The 25,551-nt window shown below is 48.9% G+C and overlaps 2 protein-coding genes across 2 annotated transcripts; one reads left to right on the top strand and one right to left on the bottom strand.

Moving 5' to 3' along the window:
* Positions 1–1,110: 1,110 nt before the first annotated feature.
* On the bottom strand, positions 1,111–15,838 carry SCNM1 (sodium channel modifier 1). The gene is made up of 8 exons (XM_044275206.1): positions 15,751–15,838; positions 15,136–15,206; positions 14,740–14,828; positions 6,441–6,538; positions 6,260–6,351; positions 5,928–6,079; positions 1,536–1,659; positions 1,111–1,430 (listed from the first exon to the last, which is right to left on the bottom strand). The coding sequence occupies exons 1-8, from the start codon at positions 15,799–15,801 to the stop codon at positions 1,331–1,333; spliced, it is 777 nt and encodes a 258-aa protein (XP_044131141.1). The 5' UTR covers positions 15,802–15,838; the 3' UTR covers positions 1,111–1,330.
* Positions 15,839–15,943: 105 nt separating this feature from the next.
* LYSMD1 (LysM domain containing 1) lies at positions 15,944–20,922 on the top strand. Its single transcript, XM_044275207.1, has 3 exons — positions 15,944–16,323; positions 19,397–19,686; positions 20,014–20,922. The coding sequence occupies exons 1-3, from the start codon at positions 16,159–16,161 to the stop codon at positions 20,174–20,176; spliced, it is 618 nt and encodes a 205-aa protein (XP_044131142.1). The 5' UTR covers positions 15,944–16,158; the 3' UTR covers positions 20,177–20,922.
* The last annotated feature ends 4,629 nt before the right edge of the window (positions 20,923–25,551 follow it).

The raw sequence follows: 25,551 nt of genomic DNA, 5'->3' as shown, positions 1-25,551 counted from the left end.
AGCCGGAACACGTTCGTGGGCATGAGCCCTGACCCTCCTGCTCAGAGTCTTAGGCAATGTGATGATGTCATTACACTGCTCCAGACCCGACGATTATGTCATCACGACCACCTAAGACGGGAAGCAGGCACCCAAGGCAACGTGCCACAAGAACCCTGCATCACAGACTGCAGGAGTGAGGTGTTTTGCATTTTTGTGGGCACTATGGGGGAAAGGGAGGCATTGTATAAACAGAGGACATTATTGCTGTCTGCTCCTCACTTCAGTGACTTGATGGAGGCTCTGTCCAGTCCGGCCTGCAGGATAGAGACATTACGGTGAGTATAAGAGATGTGTACAGGACTGAGACATGTGGGGCACACGTTATACATGGAGTTTATTCTATTTTATGTTCTGCACCATTGTTAGGTCTATGAGATAAACTGCTGACTGCTCCTTGAGATGTGACGTCTCTAGTATTGTCTGACTAATGCACCAGGTCCAGCCTGGCCTGCAGGATAGAGACATCACAGAGAAACGTGTGGTGACGTCCTGTACAGAATCTGCATGTAATAGAGGAGGATCTGTGGCACTTCTCTGTCTAGTTGGATCTCTATGAGCAGATACAGCCTGCGCTCAGGGAAGCATTAAACAGTTCCACATATTCTCGAAGAAATAACTCAGGTTCAAAATAAATTCACTTCATATAGCTAAATCCAAGGGTTTTAGCGGAGTCCAAAATAACTCAATGACAGACGGTGATAGGGTAGAGAACGTTTTACGGATTAAACATTAGGACCCTTGTCAGTCCAACACTGCCTGTAAATAAGATTGCCCAAAGGAACCATAGATTTTTCTAAACCCTACATCACATTGTGTTGTCTGTATAATAAGCTCAACTAAATAATTACACTCAACATCTACTCAAAATCGGTAATAATCCTTCAAACTGATATATTTAGCAATTCACACGTCATGGCGGTCTTCATCTTCATTCTTGACACATAAAATAAACAATCAATCCATATTTTTTCCATCGGTCTTGGATGGCCTTTATCTCATGATAACAATGTGACGTGTATCACTTCCTGTTAGTTCAGTACATCTGAATACTCAACAAACGACAATAAAGAATGTACAAAAATAGTTTTATTTTTCAAGTTATTTTCAGTACAATAAACACAAACGCTCGTATATATTTTACCTTACAGAAAATAATTCTTATAGATACAGCACCCTCTAGCAGGCCATGAGATGAACTGCAAGTTAAGAGGTGTACAGCAATACATAAGGAGGTTCCCAGTGACGGAGGTCCAGCTGGGTGCTCTGCATCTCTGTCCCTGACCTTGTGTCATGGTGGTGGCATTGCTGGAGGTTCCTCCTCATCAGAATCAAACTCCACAGTTTCATCTTTCACCCATTTCCCTGTGCCATCTGGAATCCACCCAGAGCTGTGGAGAGAAGGTGAGAACAACTACCAGAAGGTGCCCAACAGGTGTCACCACAGAGAGCCATAGTCCTCACCGGTAGATAGCACCAGGCAGAGAGACGCTTACCTCCTCAGAGACAGATAGTGCTCCATTACTCGCCTTCTCTCAGGGTCGTCATTCGAATCTTCACCCTTCTGAATCTTGTTCTTAGTTTTACTGGTTGTCTGGGATTGAGACCGTCTGCACATACCTAAGAAATGGGGAGAACTACTTAACCACTTCAGCCCCGCTAGGTGAAACCCCCTTCATGACCAGGCCACTTTTTACACTTCGGCACTACACTCCTTTCACCGTTTATCGCTCGGTCATGCAACTTACCACCCAAATGAATTTTACCTCCTTTTCTTCTCACTAATAGCTTTCATTTGGTGGTATTTCATTGCTGCTGGCATTTTTACTTTTTTTGTTATTAATCAAAATGTAACGATTTTTTTGCAAAAAAATGACATTTTTCACTTTCAGCTGTAAAATTTTGCAAAAAAAACGACATCCATATATAAATTTTTCGCCAAATTTATTGTTCTACATGTCTTTGATAAAAAAAAAATGTTTGGGCAAAAAAAAAATGGTTTGGGTAAAAGTTATAGCATTTACAAACTATGGTACAAAAATGTGAATTTCCGCTTTTTGAAGCAGCTCTGACTTTCTGAGCACCTGTCATGTTTCCTGAGGTTCTACAATGCCCAAACAGTAGAAAAACCCCACAAATGACCCCATTTCGGAAAGTAGACACCCTAAGGTATTCGCTGATGGGCATAGTGAGTTCATAGAACTTTTTATTTTTTGTCACAAGTTAGCGGAAAATGATGATGATTTTTATTTTTTTATTTTTTCTTACTAAGTCTCATATTCCACTAACTTGCGACAAAAAAAAAAAAATTCTAGGAACTCGCCATGCCCCTCACAGAATACCTTGGGGTGTCTTCTTTCCAAAATGGGGTCACTTGTGGCGTAGTTATACTGCCCTGGCAATTTAGGGGCCCAAATGTGTGAGAAGAACTTTGCAATCAAAATGTGTAAAAAATGACCGGTGAAATCCAAAAGGTGCACTTTGGAATATGCGCCCCTTTGCCCACCTTGGCAGCAAAAAAGTGTGACACATCTGGTATCGCCGTACTCAGGAGAAGTTGGGGAATGTGTTTTGGGGTGTCATTTTACATATACCCATGCTGGGTGAGAAAAATATCTTTGTCAAATGCCAACTTTGTATAAAAAAATGGGAAAAGTTGTCTTTTGCCAAGATATTTCTCTCACCCAGCATGGTTATATGTAAAATGACACCCCAAAACACATTCCCCAACTTCTCCTGAGTACGGCGATACCAGATGTGTGACACTTTTTTGCAGCCAAGGTGGGCAAAGGGGCACATATTCCAAAGTGCACCTTTCAGATTTTGCAGGCCATTTTTTACACATTTTGATTGCAAGGTACTTCTCACACATTTGGGCCCCTAAATTGCCAGGGCAGTATAACTACGCCACAAGTGACCCCATTTTGGAAAGAAGACACCCCAAGGTATTCCGTGAGGGGCACGGCGAGTTCCTAGAATTTTTTATTTTTTGTCACAAGTTAGCGGAAAATGATGATTTTTTTTTCTTTCTCTTTTTTCCTTACAAAGTCTCATATTCCACTAACTTGCGACAAAAAATAAAAAATTCTAGGAACTCGCCATGCCCCTCACGGAATACCTTGGGGTGTCTTCTTTCCAAAATGGGGTCACTTGTGGGGTAGTTATACTGCCCTGGCAATTTAGGGGCCCATATGTGTGAGAAGTACTTTGCAATCAAAATCTGTAAAAAATGACCGGTGAAATCCGAAAGGTGCACTTTGGAATATGTGCCCCTTTGCCCACCTTGGCATCAAAAAAGTGTGACACATCTGGTATCGCCGTACTCAGGAGAAGTTGGGGAATGTGATTTGGGCTGTCATTTTACATATACCCATGCTGGGTGAGAGAAATATCTTGGCAAAAGACAACTTTTCCCATTTTTTTATACAAAGTTGGCATTTGACCAAGATATTTTTCTCACCCAGCATGGGTATATGTAAAATGACACCCCAAAACACATTCCCCAACTTCTCCTGAGTACGGCGATACCACATGTGTGACACTTTTTTGCAGCCTAGATGCGCAAAGGTGCCCAAATTCCTTTTAGGAGGGCATTTTTAGACATTTGGATCCCAGACTTCTTCTCACACTTTCGGGCCCCTAAAAAGCCAGGGCAGTATAAATACCCCACATGTGACCCCACTTTGGAAAGAAGACACCCCAAGGTATTCAATGAGGGGCATGGCGAGTTCCTAGAATTTTATTTTTTTTGCATAAGTTAGCGGATATTGATTTTTTTTTGTTTTTTTCTCACAAAGTCTCACTTTCCGCTAACTTAGGACAAAAATTTCAATCTTTCATGGACTCAATATGCCCCTCACGGAATACCTTGGGGTGTCTTCTTTCCGAAATGGGGTCACATGTGGGGTATTTATACTGCCCTGGCTTTTTAGGGGCCCTAAAGCGTGAGAAGAAGTCTGGAATATAAATGTCTAAAAATGTTTACGCATTTGGATTCCGTGAGGGGTATGGTGCGTCCATGTGAGATTTTATTTTTTGACACAAGTTAGTGGAATATGAGACTTTGTAAGAAAAAACTAAAACTAAAACAAACAAAAAATTTCCGCTAACTTGTGCCAAAAAAAATGTCTGAATGGAGCCTTACCAGGGGGGTGATCAATGACAGGGGGGTGATCAATGACAGGGGGTGATCAGGGTAATCAGGGTGATCACCCCCCTGTCACTGATCACCCCCCCTGTAAGGCTCCATTCAGACATCCGCATGATTTTTTACGGATCCATGGATACATGGATCGGATCCACAGAACGCATGCGGACGTCTGAATGGAGCCTTACAGGGGGGTTATCAATGACAGGGGGTGATCAGGGTAATCAGGGTGATCACCCCCCTGTCACTGATCACCCCCCCTGTAAGGCTCCATTCAGACATCCGCATGATTTTTTACGGATCCATGGATACATGGATCGGATCCACAGAACGCATGCGGACGTCTGAATGGAGCCTTACAGGGGGGTTATCAATGACAGGGGGTGATCAGGGTAATCAGGGTGATCACCCCCCTGTCACTGATCACCCCCCCCTGTAAGGCTCCATTCAGACATCCGCATGATTTTTTACGGATCCATGGATACATGGATCGGATCCACAGAACGCATGCGGACGTCTGAATGGAGCCTTACAGGGGGGTTATCAATGACAGGGGTGATCAGGGTGATCACCCCCCTGTCACTGATCACCCCCCCTGTAAGGCTCCATTCAGACGTCCGCATGATTTTTACGGATCCATGGATACATGGATCGGATCCGTAAAAATCATGCGGACGTCTGAATGGAGCCTTACAGGGGGGGTGATCAATGACAGGGGGGTGATCAATGACAGGGGGTGATCAGGGAGTGTATATGGGTGATCACCCGCCTGTCATTGATCACCCCCCTGTAAGGCTCCATTCAGACGTCCGTATGCTTTTTGCGGATCCGATCCATGTATCTGTGGATCCGTAAAAATCATACGGACGTCTGAACGGAGCCTGACAGGGGGGTGATCAATGACAGGGCGGTGATCAATGACAGGGGGGTGATCAGGGAGTTTATATGGGGTGATCATGGGTGATCATGGGTTTATAAGGGGTTAATAAGTGACGGGGGGGGGGGGGTGTAGTGTAGTGTGGTGTTTGGTGGGACTGTACTGACCTACCTGAGTCCTCTGGTGGTCGATCCTAACAAAAGGGACCACCAGAGGACCAGGTAGGAGGTATATTAGACGCTGTTATGAAAACAGCGTCTAATATACCTGTTAGGGGTTAAAAAATTCGGATCTCCAGCCTGCCAGCGAACGATCGCCGCTGGCAGGCTGGAGATCCACTCGCTTACCTTCCGTTCCTGTGAGCGCGCGCGCCTGTGCGCGCGCGTTCACAGGAAATCTCGCGTCTCGCGAGATGACGCGTATATGCGTCCAGGAGGAGTAAAGCAACCACCTCCCGGACGCATATGTGCGTACAGCGGTCGGGAGGTGGTTAATGTACACATACATCTATACCCAGGTTATACCAGCATGCTCCATATCACTATATACAAGAGATACCCAGGTTATACCAGCATGCTCCATATCACTATATACAAGAGATACCCAGGTTATACCAGCATGCTCCATATCACTATATACAGGGAGATGTATAACTTATACCAGCTGTACATATATAATTATACACAGGAGATGCCCAGGTTATACCAGCATGCTCCATATCACTATATACAGGAGATGCCCAGGTTATACCAGCTGTACATATATAATTATATACAGGAGATGCCCAGGTTATACCAGCATGCTCCATATTACTGTATACAAGAAGCTGTATAACTTATACCCAGGTTATTGCAGCATGTTCACCTGTGGAGCCGCTCCTTGGATCAGGACTGGAGGTCTCGGCTGGGGTCTTGTGCAGGTCCTGCTGAGTATATACTGAACTGCTCTGTGGAGAAGGCGAGGATTGGGGCGGCTCCTCCACCTTAGAACTGCTCGTCCTCCTCACATCTCCTGGCCTGGAATAAACAGGGAGATAAAGAGTGGAACTCTGCTTGATCAAGTTGAGTTGTCGGATCTCATCTCTGCTAGATGCAGGAATGACAACCCACAAGAGCCAATAGGGGTAGGAAAGAAAACCTCGCCACAACACCCTTAAAATGTAACATCCCTCTAAGAACAGCGGTGCTGCCTTGTACCTGCTTCTGGTGCAGCAGCTGTTATATGGGGCAGCCTTCAGCAATGCATTCTGGGTAATCTTCCTGGTCTGTTCCAGCAGCGGAGCTGGGGGCTGTAGGAAAAGGACACGTCATGACATAAGGTGAGAATACCCCTTTACCTCACCAGATACCATAGAATATAACCCCCGGGTGCACTCACCTGTTCCCCGGCTTCTTCTGCCCGGACGTACCGCTCGTGCTGTCGCTTCTGGACCTCGTTCCTGTGAGCCGCCTTCTTCCCATAGAATCTCTGCATATCTGGGGGGGCAGGAGGGAGAATCATAAACCCACAGGAGCACAAAATAACCCCACGAGAAATAAGGAGGATATCTAAAAAAAACATACCACACCCAGACAAAAATGCTGGTTTACTGCAAAACTCGTCATGCAGTTATGTCTCAGGCAGATATAGAAATGATTACAGGTGTGTCTGATTGGACATTGGGACTTGCTTCCTATAAAAAGGCTATCAGAGACTACCTTTGGGTAGTGTACCTCTTGGTAAGAGATTATTAAGTGCTAGACATGCTACTACAATGTGCTCAAAGACATTTTGCCCAGTTGACAGACTTTGAGAAGGGGGTACATCATTGGACTGAGAAGCAGGAAGGTCATGTTGATGTACACCATCTAGGCTGTATTGACCTAACTATTAAGGGGTGTTGGGAGCAGTGTTACTGTGAGGGCACATGTAGTCAGCAGGCTCTGGACGGCTCACACAGATACCAGCACAGGGGATCATCTGGTCTTCTGACAAGCACGGGCAGCTCCCACTGGTCTTTTATTCCCCCATCCAGACACAGGTGGCCCCTTTATTACACCCCTGTCTCTGCCCGGACCATGTCCAGGTGTTTAGCAGAAGAACATTTGGTGTCACAGTGCCCATTAGGTGTGTCCCGTCATTAACAGCCACCGTCGCCTTCGTTTGCTGTGGTGACATGAAACAGAATCCTGGATTGCTTCATATTGGACCTGTATCATCTTCAGCTATGAATCCAGGTTCTGTTGGGGATCCCACAATGGTCAGGTTGGAGTATCGAGGCCTCATGGTGAGAGCTTCAATCCTGCCTTTCCCGTGCAGCGAATCACTGCCCCAACTGCTGGTGTGATGATTGGGGGAGCTATCGCATACGACAGTCGGTCTCCCATAGTACTGATACCAGGACACTAACAGCTCAGTGATATGTGAAGGACATCCTGCGGCCACATGTTCCTCTCATGACAGGACTTCCAACTGGCATTTATCAGCAGGATATTGCTCAACCGTACAGAAGGTTTCCCCAGGAATGTCTCCCCCAGATTACAACATGTCCTTGGCTGCCCAGTCATCGGGACCAGCGGGGACACCAGCATCACCAACCTACAAGTGTGAAGGATCTACAAGCCCAGCTGAATCATCTGTGGGGAAGTGTGCCTCATGCTACCATACAGAACCTGTGTGTCTCTATGACCTACTGTATCTCATCCTGGATCCAGGCTAGAGGCCGTCTCTCATCTAGGATCTGGGCTAGAAGCCATATATCTCAGCTAGGATCAGGGCTAGATGCCGTATCTCAGCTAGGATCAGGGCTAGATGCCGTATCTCAGCTAGGATCAGGGCTAGATGCCGTATCTCAGCTAGGATCAGGGCTAGATGCCGTATCTCAGCTAGGATCAGGGCTAGATGCCGTATCTCAGCTAGGATCAGGGCTAGATGCCGTATCTCAGCTAGGATCAGGGCTAGATGCCGTATCTCAGCTAGGATCAGGGCTAGATGCCGTATCTCAGCTAGGATCAGGGCTAGATGCCGTATCTCAGCTAGGATCAGGGCTAGATGCCGTATCTCAGCTAGGATCAGGGCTAGATGCCGTATCTCAGCTAGGATCAGGGCTAGATGCCGTATCTCAGCTAGGATCAGGGCTAGATGCCGTATCTCAGCTAGGATCAGGGCTAGATGCCGTATCTCAGCTAGGATCAGGGCTAGATGCCGTATCTCAGCTAGGATCAGGGCTAGATGCCGTATCTCAGCTAGGATCAGGGCTAGATGCCGTATCTCAGCTAGGATCAGGGCTAGATGCCGTATCTCAGCTAGGATCAGGGCTAGATGCCGTATCTCAGCTAGGATCAGGGCTAGATGCCGTATCTCAGCTAGGATCAGGGCTAGATGCCGTATCTCAGCTAGGATCAGGGCTAGAAGCGCATCTCACCTTGTATCCAGGCTAGAGGCTGTATCTCATCTAGGATCTGGGCTAGAAGCCATATCTCTCATCTTAGATCTGGGCTAGAGGCCGTATCTCAGCTAGGATCAGTGCTAGAAGCCGTATCTCACCTTGTATCCGGGCTAGAGGCCGTATCCCATCTCGTAACCGTGCTAGAGGCCACATCTCATTGTGTATCTGTAGTACCCTGGAGCAGAGGTACTTTGAAGTCTGGACATTTGCCTATTTCCCCTATGCAAAGTTATAAACTTCTTACTTTATTTCAATTGAAAGGGTTACCTTGCACTGACTTATATAGTATATAAAATGAGAATGCTCGGACTGGGAGAAAACGTCTGTATGTGGGTAAGTAACTGGCTCAGTAATAGAAAACAGAGGGTGGTTATTAGTGGTACACACTCAGATTGGGTCACTGTCACTAGTGGGGTACCTCAGGGGTCAGTATTGGGCCCTATTCTCTTCAATATATTTATTAATGATCTTGTAGAAGGCTTGCACAGTAAAGTATCAATTTTCGCAGATGACACTAAACTGTGTAAAGTAATTAACACTGATGAGGACAGTATACTGTATATATACTACAGAGGACAGTATACTGTATATATATACTACAGAGGACAGTATGCTACTACAGAGCGATCTGGATAGATTGGAGGCTTGGGCAGATAAGTGGCAGATGAGGTTTAACACTGACAAATGTAAGGTTATGCACATAGGAAGGAATAATGCAAGTCACCCGTACATACTAAATGGTAAAACACTGGGTAACACTGACATGGAAAAGGATCTAGGAATTTTAATAAACAGCAAACTAAGCTGCAAAAACCAGTGTCAGGCAGCTGCTGCCAAGGCCAATAAGATAATGGGTTGCATCAAAAGGGGGATAGATTCCCGTGATAAGAACATAGTCCTACCACTTTACACATCGCTAGTCAGACCACACATGGAGTACTGTGTACAGTTCTGGCTTGGCTTCTACCTCACAGTTTTTTTTTTTGCCTTCCTCTGGATCAACTTGCAGGATGACAGGCCGGACTGGATGGACAAGGTCTTACTTCGGCCTTATATACTATGTTACTATGTTTATACTGTGTAACTGCATTTTCTATGTATAGATATATGTTTATAATAATTAGTGGCTCTCTCCTCTGGTTATAATGGATTAAGGTGCTCTGACCAATGTCTCACCCACTGCCAAAAATACTCAAGATATACTGTTATTTTGTAGGCGCACTTGCATACTGGAACGGCACTCTATATAATAAGATCAAATATTCCGTTTATTAAAACATAAGTTAAAAAAATAATTTACGTGAATAAAAATAGAGATAAAATAAGGAACAATTATAAACATTACACCTTCTGAGAGGTGGTCATAAATCTATATGTGGATCATCAGTCCCATATATCACTGACGATTCCACACATAGATTTATGACGACCTCTCAGAAGGTGTAATGTTTATAATGAGTATATGAATTGTTCCTTATTTTATCTCTATTTTTAATCATGTACCGTATTAGGGGGCGAATGCTGCCATTTTTACTTTGCACTGATACATCGCCGGCCGCGATGCTGCACAGCGCGGTCTGCGATTTATCAGCGGGGCGGCTCTGGAGGCCGCAACTTGTGTTGGAATCGCAGCGGGGCCCGGTGCAGTCACTGTTCTCTATTACACCGGGCCCCGCTCACAGCAGTATTTATTATGTAAAGTCATGGGTAAAGCTTTGTTAAAGGTACAGCAATCCTCTGTAGAAGTAGCGCACGTAGTACTCACTATGAAACTCCCGTAGCGGGCAGGCTGGCCGGCAGCGTAACGTCAAGCGCATGCTCCGCCTGCTTCATTCATAAAGTGGGAGGAGCATGTGCGTGAGCAAGTCAGTGACTGGCCAGCCTGCCCGCTACGGGAGTTTCGTAATGAATACTACGTGCGCTACTGCTGCAGAGGATTGCTATACCTTAACAAAGCTTTACCCATGACTTCACTTAATAAATACTGCTGTGAGCGGGGCCCGGTGCAATAGAGAACAGTGACTGCACCGGGCCCCGCTGCGATTCCAACACAAGTTGCCGGAATCCACCCCTTGTATTGGGGAGGGTTACTATTTACACAAGGACAGTGTTATGGGGGGATCTATGGATGACACATATATACCGTATTTTTCGCTTTATAAGACGTTGACTGATGTTTGACTTTTTTTTTTTTTTTACAGGGCCGACACCGATATATCGTCGGCCGCTATGCCGCACAGCGTGGCCGTCGATACACCAGTTACAGTCTTTCTTTAATCCTGAATCAATCGCTCTCCTTTTGATAAACTATCGTAATCGCCTGCATCAGTACTCGCTATGAATGCAGCGTGCGGTCCGGCCGGCGTGTGACTGACGTCACTCAGTCACGCTCCTCCCACTTCATTAATGAAGCAGGAGCAGGATGAAGTCCTGCGCCGGCCGGACCGCACGCTGCATACATAGCGAGTACTGATGCAGGCTATTAGGATAGTTTATCAAAAGGAGAGCGATTGATTCAGGATTAAAGAAAGACTTTACATACAAAAAATACAGTACTGTAATGCTGTGAAACATAAGGCCATGGGGGGGAGCAGCATAAAATGCTATATGTGGGTCATCCACACATATAGCATCTTATGCTGGCCCCCCTCATGGCCCTATGTGTCATAGCACACATCCCCCATAACAGTGTCATCCACAGATCCCCATAACAGTGTCACCCCCAGACCATTAGTTCAAAATCCACCAAAAGCACACCTTTTGGCTCAAATTTTTTTTTCTTATTTTCCTCCTCAAAAACCTAGGTGCGTCTTATAAAGGGAAAAATAGGGTAGCATAAGATGCTATATATGTGTCATCCACAGATCCCCCTCCATAACAGCGTCATCCACAGATCCCCCTCCATAACAGCGTCATCCACAGATCCCCCTCCATAACAGCGTCATCCACAGATCCCCCTCCATAACAGCGTCATCCACAGATCCCCCTCCATAACAGCGTCATCCACAGATCCCCCTCCATAACAGCGTCATCCACAGATCCCCCTCCATAACAGCGTCATCCACAGATCCCCCTCCAGAACAGCGTCATCCACAGATCCCCCTCCAGAACAGCGTCATCCACAGATCCCCCTCCAGAACAGCGTCATCCACAGATCCCCCTCCAGAACAGCGTCATCCACAGATCCCCCTCCATAACAGCGTCATCCACAGATCCCCCTCCATAACAGCGTCATCCACAGATCCCCCTCCATAACAGCGTCATCCACAGATCCCCCTCCATAACAGCGTCATCCACAGACCCCCTCTCCATAACAGCGTCATCCACAGACCCCCCTCCATAACAGCGTCATCCACAGACCCCCCTCCATAACAGCGTCATCCACAGACCCCCCTCCATAACAGCGTCATCCACAGACCCCCCTCCATAACAGCGTCATCCACAGACCCCCCTCCATAACAGCGTCATCCACAGATCCCCCTCCATAACAGCGTCATCAACAGATCCCCCTCCATAACAGCGTCATCAACAGATCCCCCTCCATAACAGTGTCATCCACAGATCCCCCTCCATAACAGTGTCATCCACAGATTCCCCCTCCATAACAGTGTCATCCACAGATCCCCCCCATAACAGTGTCATCCACAGATCCCCCCCATAACAGTGTCATCCACAGATCCCCCTCCAGAACAGCGTCATCCACAGATCCCCCTCCATAACAGCGTCATCCACAGATCCCCCTCCATAACAGCGTCATCCACAGATCCCCCTCCATAACAGCGTCATCCACAGATCCCCCTCCATAACAGCGTCATCCACAGATCCCCCTCCATAACAGCGTCATCCACAGATCCCCCTCCATAACAGCGTCATCCACAGACCCCCTCTCCATAACAGCGTCATCCACAGACCCCCTCTCCATAACAGCGTCATCCACAGACCCCCCTCCATAACAGCGTCATCCACAGACCCCCCCTCCATAACAGCGTCATCCACAGACCCCCCTCCATAACAGCGTCATCCACAGATCCCCCTCCATAACAGCGTCATCAACAGATCCCCCTCCATAACAGCGTCATCAACAGATCCCCCTCCATAACAGTGTCATCCACAGATCCCCCTCCATAACAGTGTCATCCACAGATTCCCCCTCCATAACAGTGTCATCCACAGATTCCCCCTCCATAACAGTGTCATCCACAGATCCCCCCCATAACAGTGTCATCCACAGATCCCCCCCATAACAGTGTCATCCACAGTTCACCATTAGTTCAAAACCCACTAAAAGCACACCTTTTGGTTCAAAATATTTTTTTTCTTATTTTCCTACTCAAAAACCTAGGTGCATTTTTTTTTACTAATGTTTTAATAAACTGAATATTTGATATGAATATATAGAGTGCTGTTCCAGTATGCAAGTGCGCCTACCAAATAACAGTATATCTTATATATATGTTGTGATATATATCCTGTTCATAATCACTGTATTTTCGAGGCTATGTGGAAAGGGTTAATGAATACTGAGAGACTTTTGGGACATTGAATGAGAAGCTGGTAATTTTCCACAGCTATGATAGGCTTTGAAGAAAAGCTTGTTTTGGAAGGAAAAAGCCAGACTTGTTTACCACTAAAACCAGACAGACTGACCTTTTGAATGTCTGGTTTAGTTCTGTTGTTATGTCTGGAAATCTGCTGTGTCATTACCTTTGAATATCACTGAAGCTCTAATGTAAGTCTATGAGAGACAGGAGTTGTAACATTGTATTTGTTTGTGCTGAGCTTCTCTACTCCACCCCTACCACTAGATGGTTCCAGTCTAGCTAGAAATGGTATATAAGGAGCGCAGTCAGAGCCCCTAGTGTTCTGCAGTTAGGGACCAGTGCTTGGAGAGGAGACTGTCAGACTACTGAGTGAGTGACCAGAAGAAGCTGTGATAGGAATGCTTATGGGTCACCAGCCCTGTGACCAAGGAACCACCTGGACTAACGTGCTATAGACTGCGGCCCTCCAACCTTTGACCAGGGTGCCTTCTGCCAGGGAGGAGACTGGAGAAGCTAGCCCTATGCCTCGCCCATATTGTTTTCCATCTGGATTCCTCGAGTAAAGAAGCCCCCTGGTTACGGCAGACCCCAACTCTCTGGACTTATTTCCCATTGGGGTGACCACATCTTACCATTCCGGAGAGCAGCAACAAGTGGTGACACCTTGACAATGTCCAGGGGAACCAATGTAGCGTTGGGGCTACCCCAAACCCAGCCACCGCATATCTAGGAGAGACGCCAAGCTACAGGCCGCACCTCACCTCGCGTCCAGCCTAGAGGCCGCACCTCACCTCGCGTCCAGCCTAGAGGCCGCACCTCACCTCGCGTCCAGCCTAGAGGCCGCACATCACCTCGCGTCCAGCCTAGAGGCCGCACCTCACCTCGCGTCCACCCTAGAGGCCGCACCTCACCTCGCGTCCACCCTAGAGGCCGCACCTCACCTCGCGTCCACCCTAGAGGCCGCACCTCACCTCGCGTCCACCCTAGAGGCCGCACCTCACCTCGCGTCCACCCTAGAGGCCGCACCTCACCTCGCGTCCACCCTAGAGGCCGCACCTCACCTCGCGTCCACCCTAGAGGCCGCACCTCACCTCGCGTCCACCCTAGAGGCCGCACCTCACCTCGCGTCCACCCTAGAGGCCGCACCTCACCTCGCGTCCACCCTAGAGGCCGCACCTCACCTCGCGTCCACCCTAGAGGCCGCACCTCACCTCGCGTCCACCCTAGAGGCCGCACCTCACCTCGCGTCCAGCCTAGAGGCCGCACCTCACCTCGCGTCCAGCCTAGAGGCCGCACCTCACCTCGCGTCCAGCCTAGAGGCCGCACCTCACCTCGCGTCCAGCCTAGAGGCCGCACCTCACCTCGCGTCCAGCCTAGAGGCCGCACCTCACCTCGCGTCCAGCCTAGAGGCCGCACCTCACCTCGCGTCTAGCCTAGAGGCCGCACCTCACCTCCGTCCAGCCTAGAGGCCGCACCTCACCTCCCGTCCAGCCTAGAGGCCGCACCTCACCTTGTGTGCAGGGTAGAGGCCGTATCTCACCTTGTACACTTATCTCTTTCCTGGTGCGGTATATTATATGTCAGGGAGTGCATTACTGATCATTCCCCACCTTGGACCTGGATGGAGATGTAGGTGCACCATGTCCACCTGACTGACAGGCAGTGTTGTCATGGGATCAGGACGGTGATTTGCTCTACATGTACTCACAGGCCACGTGCTTCCTTCCACTCCGGTGCACGGACAGCATATCGATGGTATCGAAGACCGGCCTGTGGTGACACACGGTGCAGGCGTACCTGAGAAACACAGGGTCGTACAGGAAAATCCCGTTAATCTGGCGCCCAGTAGTCTGGATTATAGAGAAAATAAACTGAAAGGTAAGTACAAGGGAGCAGGTGTCACACCTGTCATCTATAGGCTTTGGTTCTGCTGAAACTACAACACCCAGCATGCCCATCCTCTTAGGCTACATGCACACAAACGTATTTTGTTTCCGTGTCCGTTCCGTTTTTTTTGGCGGATAGGATGCGGACCCTTTCATTTCAATGGGTCAGCAAAAAACGCGGTCAGCAGGTGGGTAAGAACCGCCTGGACGTCACTTACCTTCCATTATTAAGGAGCAGCGCCTCGTCCTCGGGGATGAAACCGGCCAGTAGGTCGGCGACCCTCCTTTTCTATAAGGAAATGAACAGGGAGAGGCTTTAGGGTATCGGCCATATTAGATTCTCTGACTCCACCCTCTTAACCCCTTCATAATATCATGGCAGAGACATACGGCCGGGGTCGGAGCAGCCTCTGATCCTGTCTAACCCCTTAGATATAGTGCCCGCCACATCTAATGTATCTGACCGTGGCGCCAGGCTGCTGGCAGGGGGAGGGGGACAGTGAAGCCCCCGCGTCCACCATCTCTATATAACTGAAAAATAATAAAAAGTCAATGGCTCTTAAAGGGTGTGTCCTTAAAGGGGTGGTCCATGGTGAGATGGGACTGAGCGTTGATTAAGGGAGGTGGAGTTACACTAATGGATGGCGCTTAGCAGGGAGATAATACGTCTCTATCAGCATAGCCCTAGCCTTACCACAGGGCACTAGAAATCCCAGCATGTCCATTGCAGTAGCTGGAATCTGCTCAGGACATTCTTAGACTTGTAGTCCCCCAGTAAATAGCCGTCTTCCCCCAGTCCTCATGTAGCTCCCCTCTTCCCCGCCACTACTCACTTTCAACACGTTCAGCTGGCTGCCATCGTCTCCGTCCCGTTTAAACGACATCCTAAACACCAACCGGCCACCGTACTGCCGCGCAAAGCATCATGGGAGGTGTAGTTTGCTTGCGGCGGACGCGTCTGTTCTCGCGAGTTACGTCGCCCCGTTGCATGCCGGGACTTGTAGTCTTTTCCGGGTTGAGACCGCTACGGCTGTCCTAGGCGCTGCGACTACACTTCCCAGGGTGCTTTGCTGCTGTCACCGCTGGCCAGCTGCTGTTGACAGGGCTGTGCAGTAGAAGGGGCTTCCAGGGCGGCTGAGGGTGGTCACTGAGGTCATGTGATGGCAGCATGTAGTCAGGGCAGTAATTGATTCATCTCCTCATGTGACAGTGACAAGGAGCCTGATTGTGCTGCAGGAAGCATGGCCTCCAGGGATGGGGACTCAGGGCTGCTGCGGGGCCCCAGGGCGCGCTCCTATGGCAGCCTGGTCCAGTCCTCCTACTCCCCGGCCCGGGTCCGGAAGGTGGAACATCTCGTCCAGCCGGGGGACACGCTGCCGGGGCTGGCCCTAAAGTACGGGGTCACGGTGAGTAATGGGGGGACCAGAAGTCTCAGCATGTCCCAGAGACCGCAGGCAAGCAGCCCCTGTGGAACTACAACTCCCAGCATGCACGCAACACCACCTGTAGGACCGATAGCTGCATACGTTCACGCAGACTCGTAATTGAAAGGTTAGTGCGGTACTATGACTCCCAGCATGTTCAATAGCCCATTAGTGTCTGGACAGGCAGCCATTGTGGTACTATAACTCCCAGCATGCATACAACACTTCGCTAGTCACTGTCGTACAGACAGACTCATGTTTGAAAGGTTGCTGTGGTACTATAATGGGTGTTGGAGGGTGCGGTGACTGTGCCCGGGGGGTTGGAGGGGTCGACGACTGTGCCCGGGGTGTTGGAGGGGGCGGCGACTGTGCCCGGGGTGTTGGAGGGGGCGGCGACTGTGCCCGGGGTGTTGGAGGGGGCGGCGACTGTGCCCGGCGTGTTGGAGGGGGCGGCGACTGTGCCCGGGGGGTTGGAGGGGGCGGCGACTGTGCCCGGGGGGTTGGAGGGGTCGGCGACTGTGCCCGGGGTGTTGGAGGGGGCGGCGACTGTGCCCGGGGGGTTGGAGGGGGCGGCGACTGTGCCCGGGGGGTTGGAGGGGGCGGCGACTGTGCCCGGGGTGTTGGAGGGGGCGGCGACTGTGCCCGGGGTGTTGGAGGGGGCGGCGACTGTGCCCGGGGTGTTGGAGGGGGCGGCGACTGTGCCCGGGGTGTTGGAGAGGGCGGCGACTGTGCCCGGGGGGTTGGAGGTGTCGACGACTGTGTCCGGGGTGTTAGAGGGTGAAGTAATTGTGTCCGGGGTGTTAGAGGGTGCCGTGACTGTGTCCGGGGTGTTAGAGGGTGCCGTGACTGTGTCCGTGGTGTGTTAGAGGGTGCGGTGACTGTGTCCCGGGTGTTAGAGGGTGCGGTGACTGTGTCCCGGGTGTTAGAGGGTGCGGTGACTGTGGCCGGGGTGTTAGAGGGTGCGGTTATTGTGTCCGGGGTGTTAGAGGGTGCGGTTATTGTGTCCGGGGTGTTAGAGGGTGCGGTTATTGTGTCCGGGGTGTTAGAGGGTGCGGTTATTGTGTCCGGGGTGTTAGAGGGTGCGGTTATTGTGTCCGGGGTGTTAGAGGGTGCGGTGACTGTGTCCCGGGTGTTAGAGGGTGCGGTGACTGTGTCCGGGGTGTTAGAGGGTGCGGTTATTGTGTCCGGGGTGTTAGAGGGTGCGGTTATTGTGTCCGGGGTGTTAGAGGGTGCGGTGACTGTGTCCGGGGTGTTAGAGGGTGCGGTGACTGTGTCCGGGGTGTTGGAGGGTGCGGTGACTGTGTCCGGGGTGTTGGAGGGTGCGGTGACTGTGTCCGGGGTGTTGGAGGGTGCGGTGACTGTGTCCGGGGTGTTGGAGGGTGCGGTTATTGTGTCCCGGGTGTTAGAGGATGCGGTGACTGTGTCCCGGGTGTTAGAGGGTGCGGTGACTGTGTTCGGGGTGTTAGAGGATGCGGTGACTGTGTCCGGGGTGTTAGAGGATGCGGTGACTGTGTCCGGGGTGTTAGAGGGTGCGGTGACTGTGTTCGGGGTGTTAGAGGATGCGGTGACTGTGTCCGGGGTGTTAGAGGGTGCGGTGACTGTGTCCCGGGTGTTAGAGGATGCGGTGACTGTGTCCCGGGTGTTAGAGGGTGCGGTGACTGTGTTCGGCGTGTTAGAGGGTGCGGTGACTGTGTCCCGGGTGTTAGAGGGTGCCATGACTGTGTCCGGGGTGTTAGAGGGTGCAGTTATTGTGTCCGGGGTGTTAGAGGGTGCGGTGACTGTGTCCGGGGTGTTAGAGGGTGCAGTGACTGTGTCCGGGGTGTTAGAGGGTGCAGTGACTGTGTCCGGGGTGTTAGAGGGTGCCGTGACTGTGTCCGGGGTGTTAGAGGGTGCGGTGACTGTGTCCGGGGTGTTAGAGGGTGCGGTTATTGTGTCCGGGGTGTTAGAGGGTGCGGTGACTGTGTTAGAGGGTGCGGTGACTGTGTCCCGGGTGTTAGAGGGTGCCATGACTGTGTCCGGGGTGTTAGAGGGTGCAGTTGTGTCCGGGGTGTTAGAGGGTGCAGTGACTGTGTCCGGGGTGTTAGAGGGTGCGGTGACTGTGTCCGGGGTGTTAGAGGGTGCGGTGACTGTGTACGGGGTGTTAGAGGGTGCGGTGACTGTGTTAGAGGGTGCGGTGACTGTGTCCCGGGTGTTAGAGGGTGCCATGACTGTGTCCGGGGTGTTAGAGGGTGCAGTTATTGTGTCCGGGGTGTTAGAGGGTGCAGTGACTGTGTCCGGGGTGTTAGAGGGTGCAGTGACTGTGTCCGGGGTGTTAGAGGGTGCAGTGACTGTGTCCGGGGTGTTAGAGGGTGCAGTGACTGTGTCCGGGGTGTTAGAGGGTGCGGTGACTGTGTCCCGGGTGTTAGAGGGTGCGGTGACTGTGTCCCGGGTGTTAGAGGGTGCCGTGACTGTGTCCGGGGTGTTAGAGGGTGCAGTTATTGTGTCCGGGGTGTTAGAGGGTGCAGGTATTGTGTCCGGGGTGTTAGAGGGTGCAGTGACTGTGTCCGGGGTGTTAGAGGGTGCAGTAATTGTGTCAGCGGCAGTTTCTCTTTAAATGTCCAGACAGCCTCATGTGGATGTTGCTGCTGTCACTTGTGGTTTATGAGGACTTCCCCTTAAAATACTGAAAAGTTCCAGTAAACTTTAGTTCTTACGCCATCTTCTTGCCTAACTCTTCCGCCGTTTCTTGGTGACCGCTAGTTTGATGTGATAGATCTCACATATAGAAAGGGAGGGTCTCGGCCAGTTAGGAAGCCGAGAGAGTCAGGTGGGAACCAGTGAGGCAGACATTTTGTTTTTCCAGAATATTTCCAATACTGTAATGATAGGAGGTGTGAGTTTTATCGTTGCCTCATCCAGGTGATAAGGCGCGGTAACAATGAAGTAAAAGAACATTGTGATGAGTCATGTGACTACCATCATGTGGTAAGAAGAGATGGCTACTTCCCCCTCACCAGGTCACATGACTCAATCCCCTGGAGATTCCTCCTCCAATCGGGTGTGTCTCTCCCCACAGATCGAGCAGATCAAGAGAGCGAATCGACTCTACACCAATGACTCCATCTTCCTTAAAAAATACCTCAGCATCCCCGTCCTCACCGAACAACCAGAGCTGACCAATGGGGCGCACTCTACAGCAGGCCAGGGCGAGAAGGAGGAGGGCGCGGTGAGCCGGCCTCAGCGCAGTGCGTCCGTGGACTCGCGCAAGGGTGACGTCTCCGTCGTCGACTTCATGAGCAAACTGGACACCAGAATCCGTGTCTCCAAGAGGGCGGCCGTCAAGAAGATCCGGGAGGCGGAGTCTGTGTAAGTAACGTATTAACCCTCATATCTGATTGGTCGACCATTTATGATATAACTACATCCACCATCTTATTACACTGGCAATTTTCTTATTTTTTGGCGAAGACTATAGCACCTTAGTTTTAATGTAAGTGGCCCCGTCGATTTAAAGGGGTTCTCCTCTTCCTTCTTCTGGAGATGCGCATCAACCTATCCCTGGCCTCAACTATTGGCTGAGAGGGCATCTCCAACCACTTCCTGCGCGTCGAGCCGGCGGCAGGAAGTGGGGACCGTAGCAGCGACCAAACGGAACTCACAGAAGAGGATTTTGACCATAGTTTGTACTTTCAGAGCCCAAGAAGAAGACTCATCCACAGACGCAAGCTACCAAGGCCTCAGGAGACAGGACTCCCCCCAAACGGCCCAGCGTTCCCTGCTTGGACCTGTCCCTCTCACCATCATCACGCGGGCGACTACCCTCCGCGATCGAGAAGATGAGATATTTAAACTGTGATATTTAAGCTATTTTTTACTTTATCTTTCAATTTTTTTATTTTGCCGATTATTTTAAAATTTCAATTTCTGGAAATTCTGCCCAAAAAAAACCATCTGAAATAAACCTACAACAGACGCGGTATCCAAGGGCGTTAAATTGGTTATATCCAGGTTTTTGACCTTTTAGTTTTTTTATTTTATTTCTTATGGAGAAATATAAATATGTTTTTCGAACAAATTTTTTTATTTTTTAATCTCAGGGTCTATGAATTAGAAATCCTATGCACACATAGTAGCGGCCCTCCTCTCTCTGACGGGCACGCCCTTTTCATACATTTAGGATCTACACGCCCCGTGGCCAAAGTATGCTCCTCCGTATGTGCTCATGAAACATCTTATTCCGAAACCACGTGGACTGATAAGGACCGGCTTTACGCGGCTCCAGCAGCCTCTTGGCATTGTGCACAGCTCCTGATGAGCGGTTCTTCTGCTGCCGTTGCCTCACAGATGATCGGGGAAGCTCTCGAAGGGCAGATATCTGACCGAAAGGTGACATCCTGTGAAGGTGCCACATTGACCTCCTCCGACTTTCATCCTACGGCGACCTCTACGCTGGATTTGGTATAACCGGGGGGGGGCACATATTTTTGGAGAGGATTATACATTACATATATAGCGCTGGTAGCATCATTCTTTCCAGCAATTCACCAGAAGGGGGCGCCATTGTACAATGTTTCATGCAATAAAGCTCTGTCTTTGTGCCTAGAACGCTTCCTACTAGGGTTTAGCTTCATTTTTCGACACTTTTTTCCCGTTAATAATGTTTTTTATGTAATTTGATATATTATAGTTCATAGGGACGGATGTGCGAGGATGTCTGTTACACTGCTGCTCAGGTGAAGCCCATTCATGGATGATTTCCCCTTAGTCTCAGATTTTAAGCAGCAGAGCGGTAAATGAGGTCGAAGTCCTGGCCATGGCAGACAACGACCTATGAACCACGGTTGTATACTAAGACGTGGATATGGTGAGAGTTCTGAGAGTTGTCGCACCCCTGCTATCCCCGGCACCTGCACAGTAAATCAGCCTAGTTATTAACTCATACATCCCCCAGGAACAGCGCCACAACTGTCCATAGGTTGCTTGTGGTATTGCAGCTCACATCCATTAAAGTGAATGGGGGCTGAACTGCAATACCACACACATCCTGTGAACAGCCATGCTTCTCTAAGTCGGGCTAGCCCCTGGTCGGCCACAGCTCTCCGATCACTAAGGCCCCTTTGAGACGAGCAAGTATTCCTTGCGGGTGCAATGCCTGATGCGAAGGCGTTGCGTCCGCACGGAATTCTGACCCATTATTTTCAATGGGTCTTGTGTACGTGAGCGTTGGTTTTCACGCATCACTTGTGCGTTGCGTGAAAATCGCAACATGTTCTGAAGTGAATGGGGCTGCGTGAAAAACACATCACGTCCGCAAGCAAGTGCGGATGCGATGCTATTTTCACGGATGGTTGCCAAGAGATGTTGTTAGTAAACATTCAGTTTTTATCACGCGCGTTCAAAACGCACTGCACTCGCGCGGAAAAAACTGAACGCGATCGCAAACAAAACTGAATGTACTGGTTTGCGAAATCGCGCAGTTTTCACTGAACGCATCCGGGCATGCTCGTCTGCAAGGAGCCGTAATTTTTTTGTGGGGGTGCTCTCTACAGCACGACCACAATAATAATTACCGTATACGTGCCCATGTGATGTATTGTGATCTTATTATTTTATCGCTACATTTAGGCTCCATTCACACGTCCGTAATAATGGGTCCGCATCCTTTACGCAAATTCTTTTACAGTTTTCTGACCAGTATATACTAGAAGTAAATTCACACTGCATCGGCCGCTGGTCAACTCTGGCACAGCCAAAATTGGAACATTTAAGCCCCACCTCCAGGGAACGCCCCCAAACTGCCAGGAATACCCATTTATGGTTTTTTGGGTGGGGTTTCTATAAACCCCACCCCTTTTGTGCTTCAGCAAAATTGGGACTGTTGGGAATGCTATAGACACTCACGGATTCTTTTTGGATAAAAGATGGTTTTCTAGAAATTTTGTATAGATTATCTTTAGTGAACTGTCAGAAGTTGGGCAATAAAAAAAAACATGAAAAACAATGCGTCTTGTCTTCATTAATTTTTCATTCTCAGGGTTGGACATTAGAAAGTTAATTATCATTAGGCCTGACCCCGTTTCCATGAGGATGAAGCCTCGTTCCTTGTGCTATCTTGAAGCAGCTTTATTTGATAAATGGTCAGGTGGACGTAAGCCTTGAATAACGGCAATGTGACCTCAGCCGGTGGAGCGGAGATGGATCGTTTCTCTTTAATCCCCCCCAACGTATTATAATTGTCATTTCTTCCTCCTTCCACATCACAGGCCAAGGAGACGGAAAAATAAAGCTCGTAACGTGTACATGAAGCCGCCACACCTTGCCCTGGAATCTGAAGACAAAGCCTCTCTTACCACCTGTCATCCTAGACATCTGAGAAGGAGGATTTCTGTAGATCACGAGGAAGCAAAGTTTTCCTTTGTTTGCCCTATAGAAAACGAGGCGCGGACAAGTTTTTGTCTTAGAACTTCAAGTGACATTTTATCACCTGGGAGAATTTCACTTAAAAAGGTAGAGGCCCTCGAACACCATTTTTTACCTATCCACTGGATATATGTGATCGTTGGGGGCTCGTCTACTCAAGAGAACAAGAGTCCCGCGTTTGACTGGTGGTCAGGCATGTGCTCTACCACTCCATTCACTATGGGTCTGACGGAGCACCGTACTTGGTTATCCTCCTCAGTTCCATAGAGAGTGAACCAATGCTCATTTCCAATGGGTGACTCAGGACCCCCTTTCTTGTGATCGCTGGGGGTCCCAGTAGTAGGACCCCCAATGATCATACATTTATTACTTATCCAGTGAATGACTGATACATGTTTATGGATCAACCTCTTTAATGGATTCATCGGAAGTAGATTTTCTTCCATATGTAACAAAAAAGAACACAGAAAAGCACATAAAACATAAAATCCCATACCACAACAAGGCATTTATTGAAGAAATAGAATACCAAAGGCACAAAAAATATTGCGGCATTTTGATTGTTTTTAGGTTATTTTAAAGATGGATACCCTAAAATGTATGGAATCTATGGAAAAATTATATATTACAAATATAGAAAAAAAGAAATATTTAAAGGGAGTCCGTCATCACATTTTCCCCTTTTCACCCGTTCCCATAGCTCTCTAGTAGCCACATAGTTGATAAAAACGTTACCTTTATAAGCATCGGTGGACTTTTAAAACTGGCAAAAATGATCTTTGTAGGATATGTAAATGAGGGCGCGCAAGTGCCCAGGGCGGCGTCAACCTCGTTGGTGCCCAGGCAGCAATGCCTTTTCGTCGCTTCCCCCGCCCACCCTTTCCCTCTGCCCGCCCATCTTCTTACTGTTTCTCTCGCCAAGATTCCGCGCCTGCCCGCTGAGTCCCTTGGCCGGCGCATGCGCACTGCGATGCCCATTTCTGGTACGGCATCGCAGTAATTAATGTGCCGATGGACCGCCTCCTTTGTGGTGTTTTCGCGCCGTTAGCCGGCGCATGCGCATTAATTACTGCAATGCCGTACCAGAAATGGGCATCGCATGCGCCGGCCAAGAGATCTCGGCGAGAGAAACAGTAAGAAGATGGGCGGGCAGAGGGAAAAGATGGGCGGGGGGAAGCGACGAAAAGACAGTGCTGCCTGGGCACTAACGAGGTTGACGCCGCCCCTGGGCACTTGCGAGCCCTCATTTACATATCCAACAAAGATCATTTTTGCCAGTTTTATCAACTATTTGGCTACTAGAGAGCTATGGGAACGGGTAAAAAGGGGAAAATGTGATGACGGACTCCCTTTAAGGTTTTAATTTTTAAAAAATTTACAAATAAATTATTTCATTTGTATGTACCTGAAGAGTACATAGTTTTTGGTACTGCACCTCATCTGTGGAACGTGTACAGCTCCTCGAAGCTTCTACACCACTAAATGCGGTTTAAAGAAGGTTCCGGGTCTTCCTATATTAGTAAATGCATTTCCCCTTTAAAAAAAATGTAAAAAAAAATCTTTAACACACATAGTGGTTAAGGGGGTTGACCAGGATTAGAAAAACATAGCTTGGGCCTATTTCACGCATCAGTGGATCAAGTACCTATGCTGTCTGTGGTCTCCATGGACTGCTGACATATCCATTGACTTTTATGTTTGCATTCACACATCAGTGGTTTTCCATGGACCGTGAGTCAGTGGTGACACCATGGAAGCATGTCCTATTTTGTCCTTGATTACGGATCCCTCACGCATGATGTAGTCTATGGTTCCCTGAAAAGCACAGACACCATCCATGTTTGGTGCATTGTTTCACAAATTGTTGCTAGGAGATGCTCTGGAAACTAATTTTCAGCCTAGCAGTGTCCATAGACTACAGATGACACACGTTCCAAACACAGATCCTTCATGGACATCTTCATGGATGAACCACTGATCATCTTGTCAACACCTTGGAGTGTGTCTGGTATTACATCTCCACCCAATAAAGTGTCTAATGTTGAGCTGTAATGCCTAACATAGCCTGTGGACAGGTGCTGGTTTTGGAAGACAGCAGCCATGTTTTTCTAATCTAAGCAAGACCTGAATTATACAAGTACAGCCCCTCAGAAGACAATACATTTTTGTGTGCAGTGTCCATAATTAGGCGTTTTCTTCAGTGCACACCATCGCCCCTTGCTGAACCCATTTAAAATCTATACAATAAATGTTTGAGTTGACTTGTACTCAAATGTTAAAACTGCCCCCATAAAAAAAATTGTGTGGCTGGCTACACAGTTGAGACTCCAACAAAAAGGTGTCTCATCGGTGGAAAAATGTGATCCAACAGGTGGTACAATTTTTTCACCACTTACCAACTATATACTTAGTTAGGAGAAATAATAAAAGGTCACTGTTGGTTGATCGATCATTTGTCCAACAACCTGAACAGTGGCTGGGCAATTTCTTCAGGAGGACATTTTTACCCTTCTGTACAAAAAGACTTATTTTGTGATGTGGGACTCTAGCCAGCATTGACGTGGTGTTTTTTTTTTATCTTTGGTCAGAGATTTATTAGCTTTATTGTGTAAAAGGAAGCTAAGGGATTCTTCATTTTGGACCTAGCCTCCACAGAGGACCACTGAATTTATAAATTCCCTTACAGGAGCGGACTGGGAACTTAAAGTGGCTCTGGAAAAAATATTAAGAGTGGCCCCAATTTGTAGTCGGGTCCAAATTGATGGAAGGCAGGGCATACCATATCGTGGCACATTATACCACCCCAAAAGA

Source organism: Bufo gargarizans, unplaced genomic scaffold (assembly GCF_014858855.1).
Source record: "Bufo gargarizans isolate SCDJY-AF-19 unplaced genomic scaffold, ASM1485885v1 original_scaffold_975_pilon, whole genome shotgun sequence".
Lineage (NCBI taxonomy): Eukaryota > Metazoa > Chordata > Amphibia > Anura > Bufonidae > Bufo > Bufo gargarizans.
The sequence above is the reverse complement of the archived record's forward strand: the minus strand, read 5'-3'. Positions and strand labels throughout refer to the sequence as shown.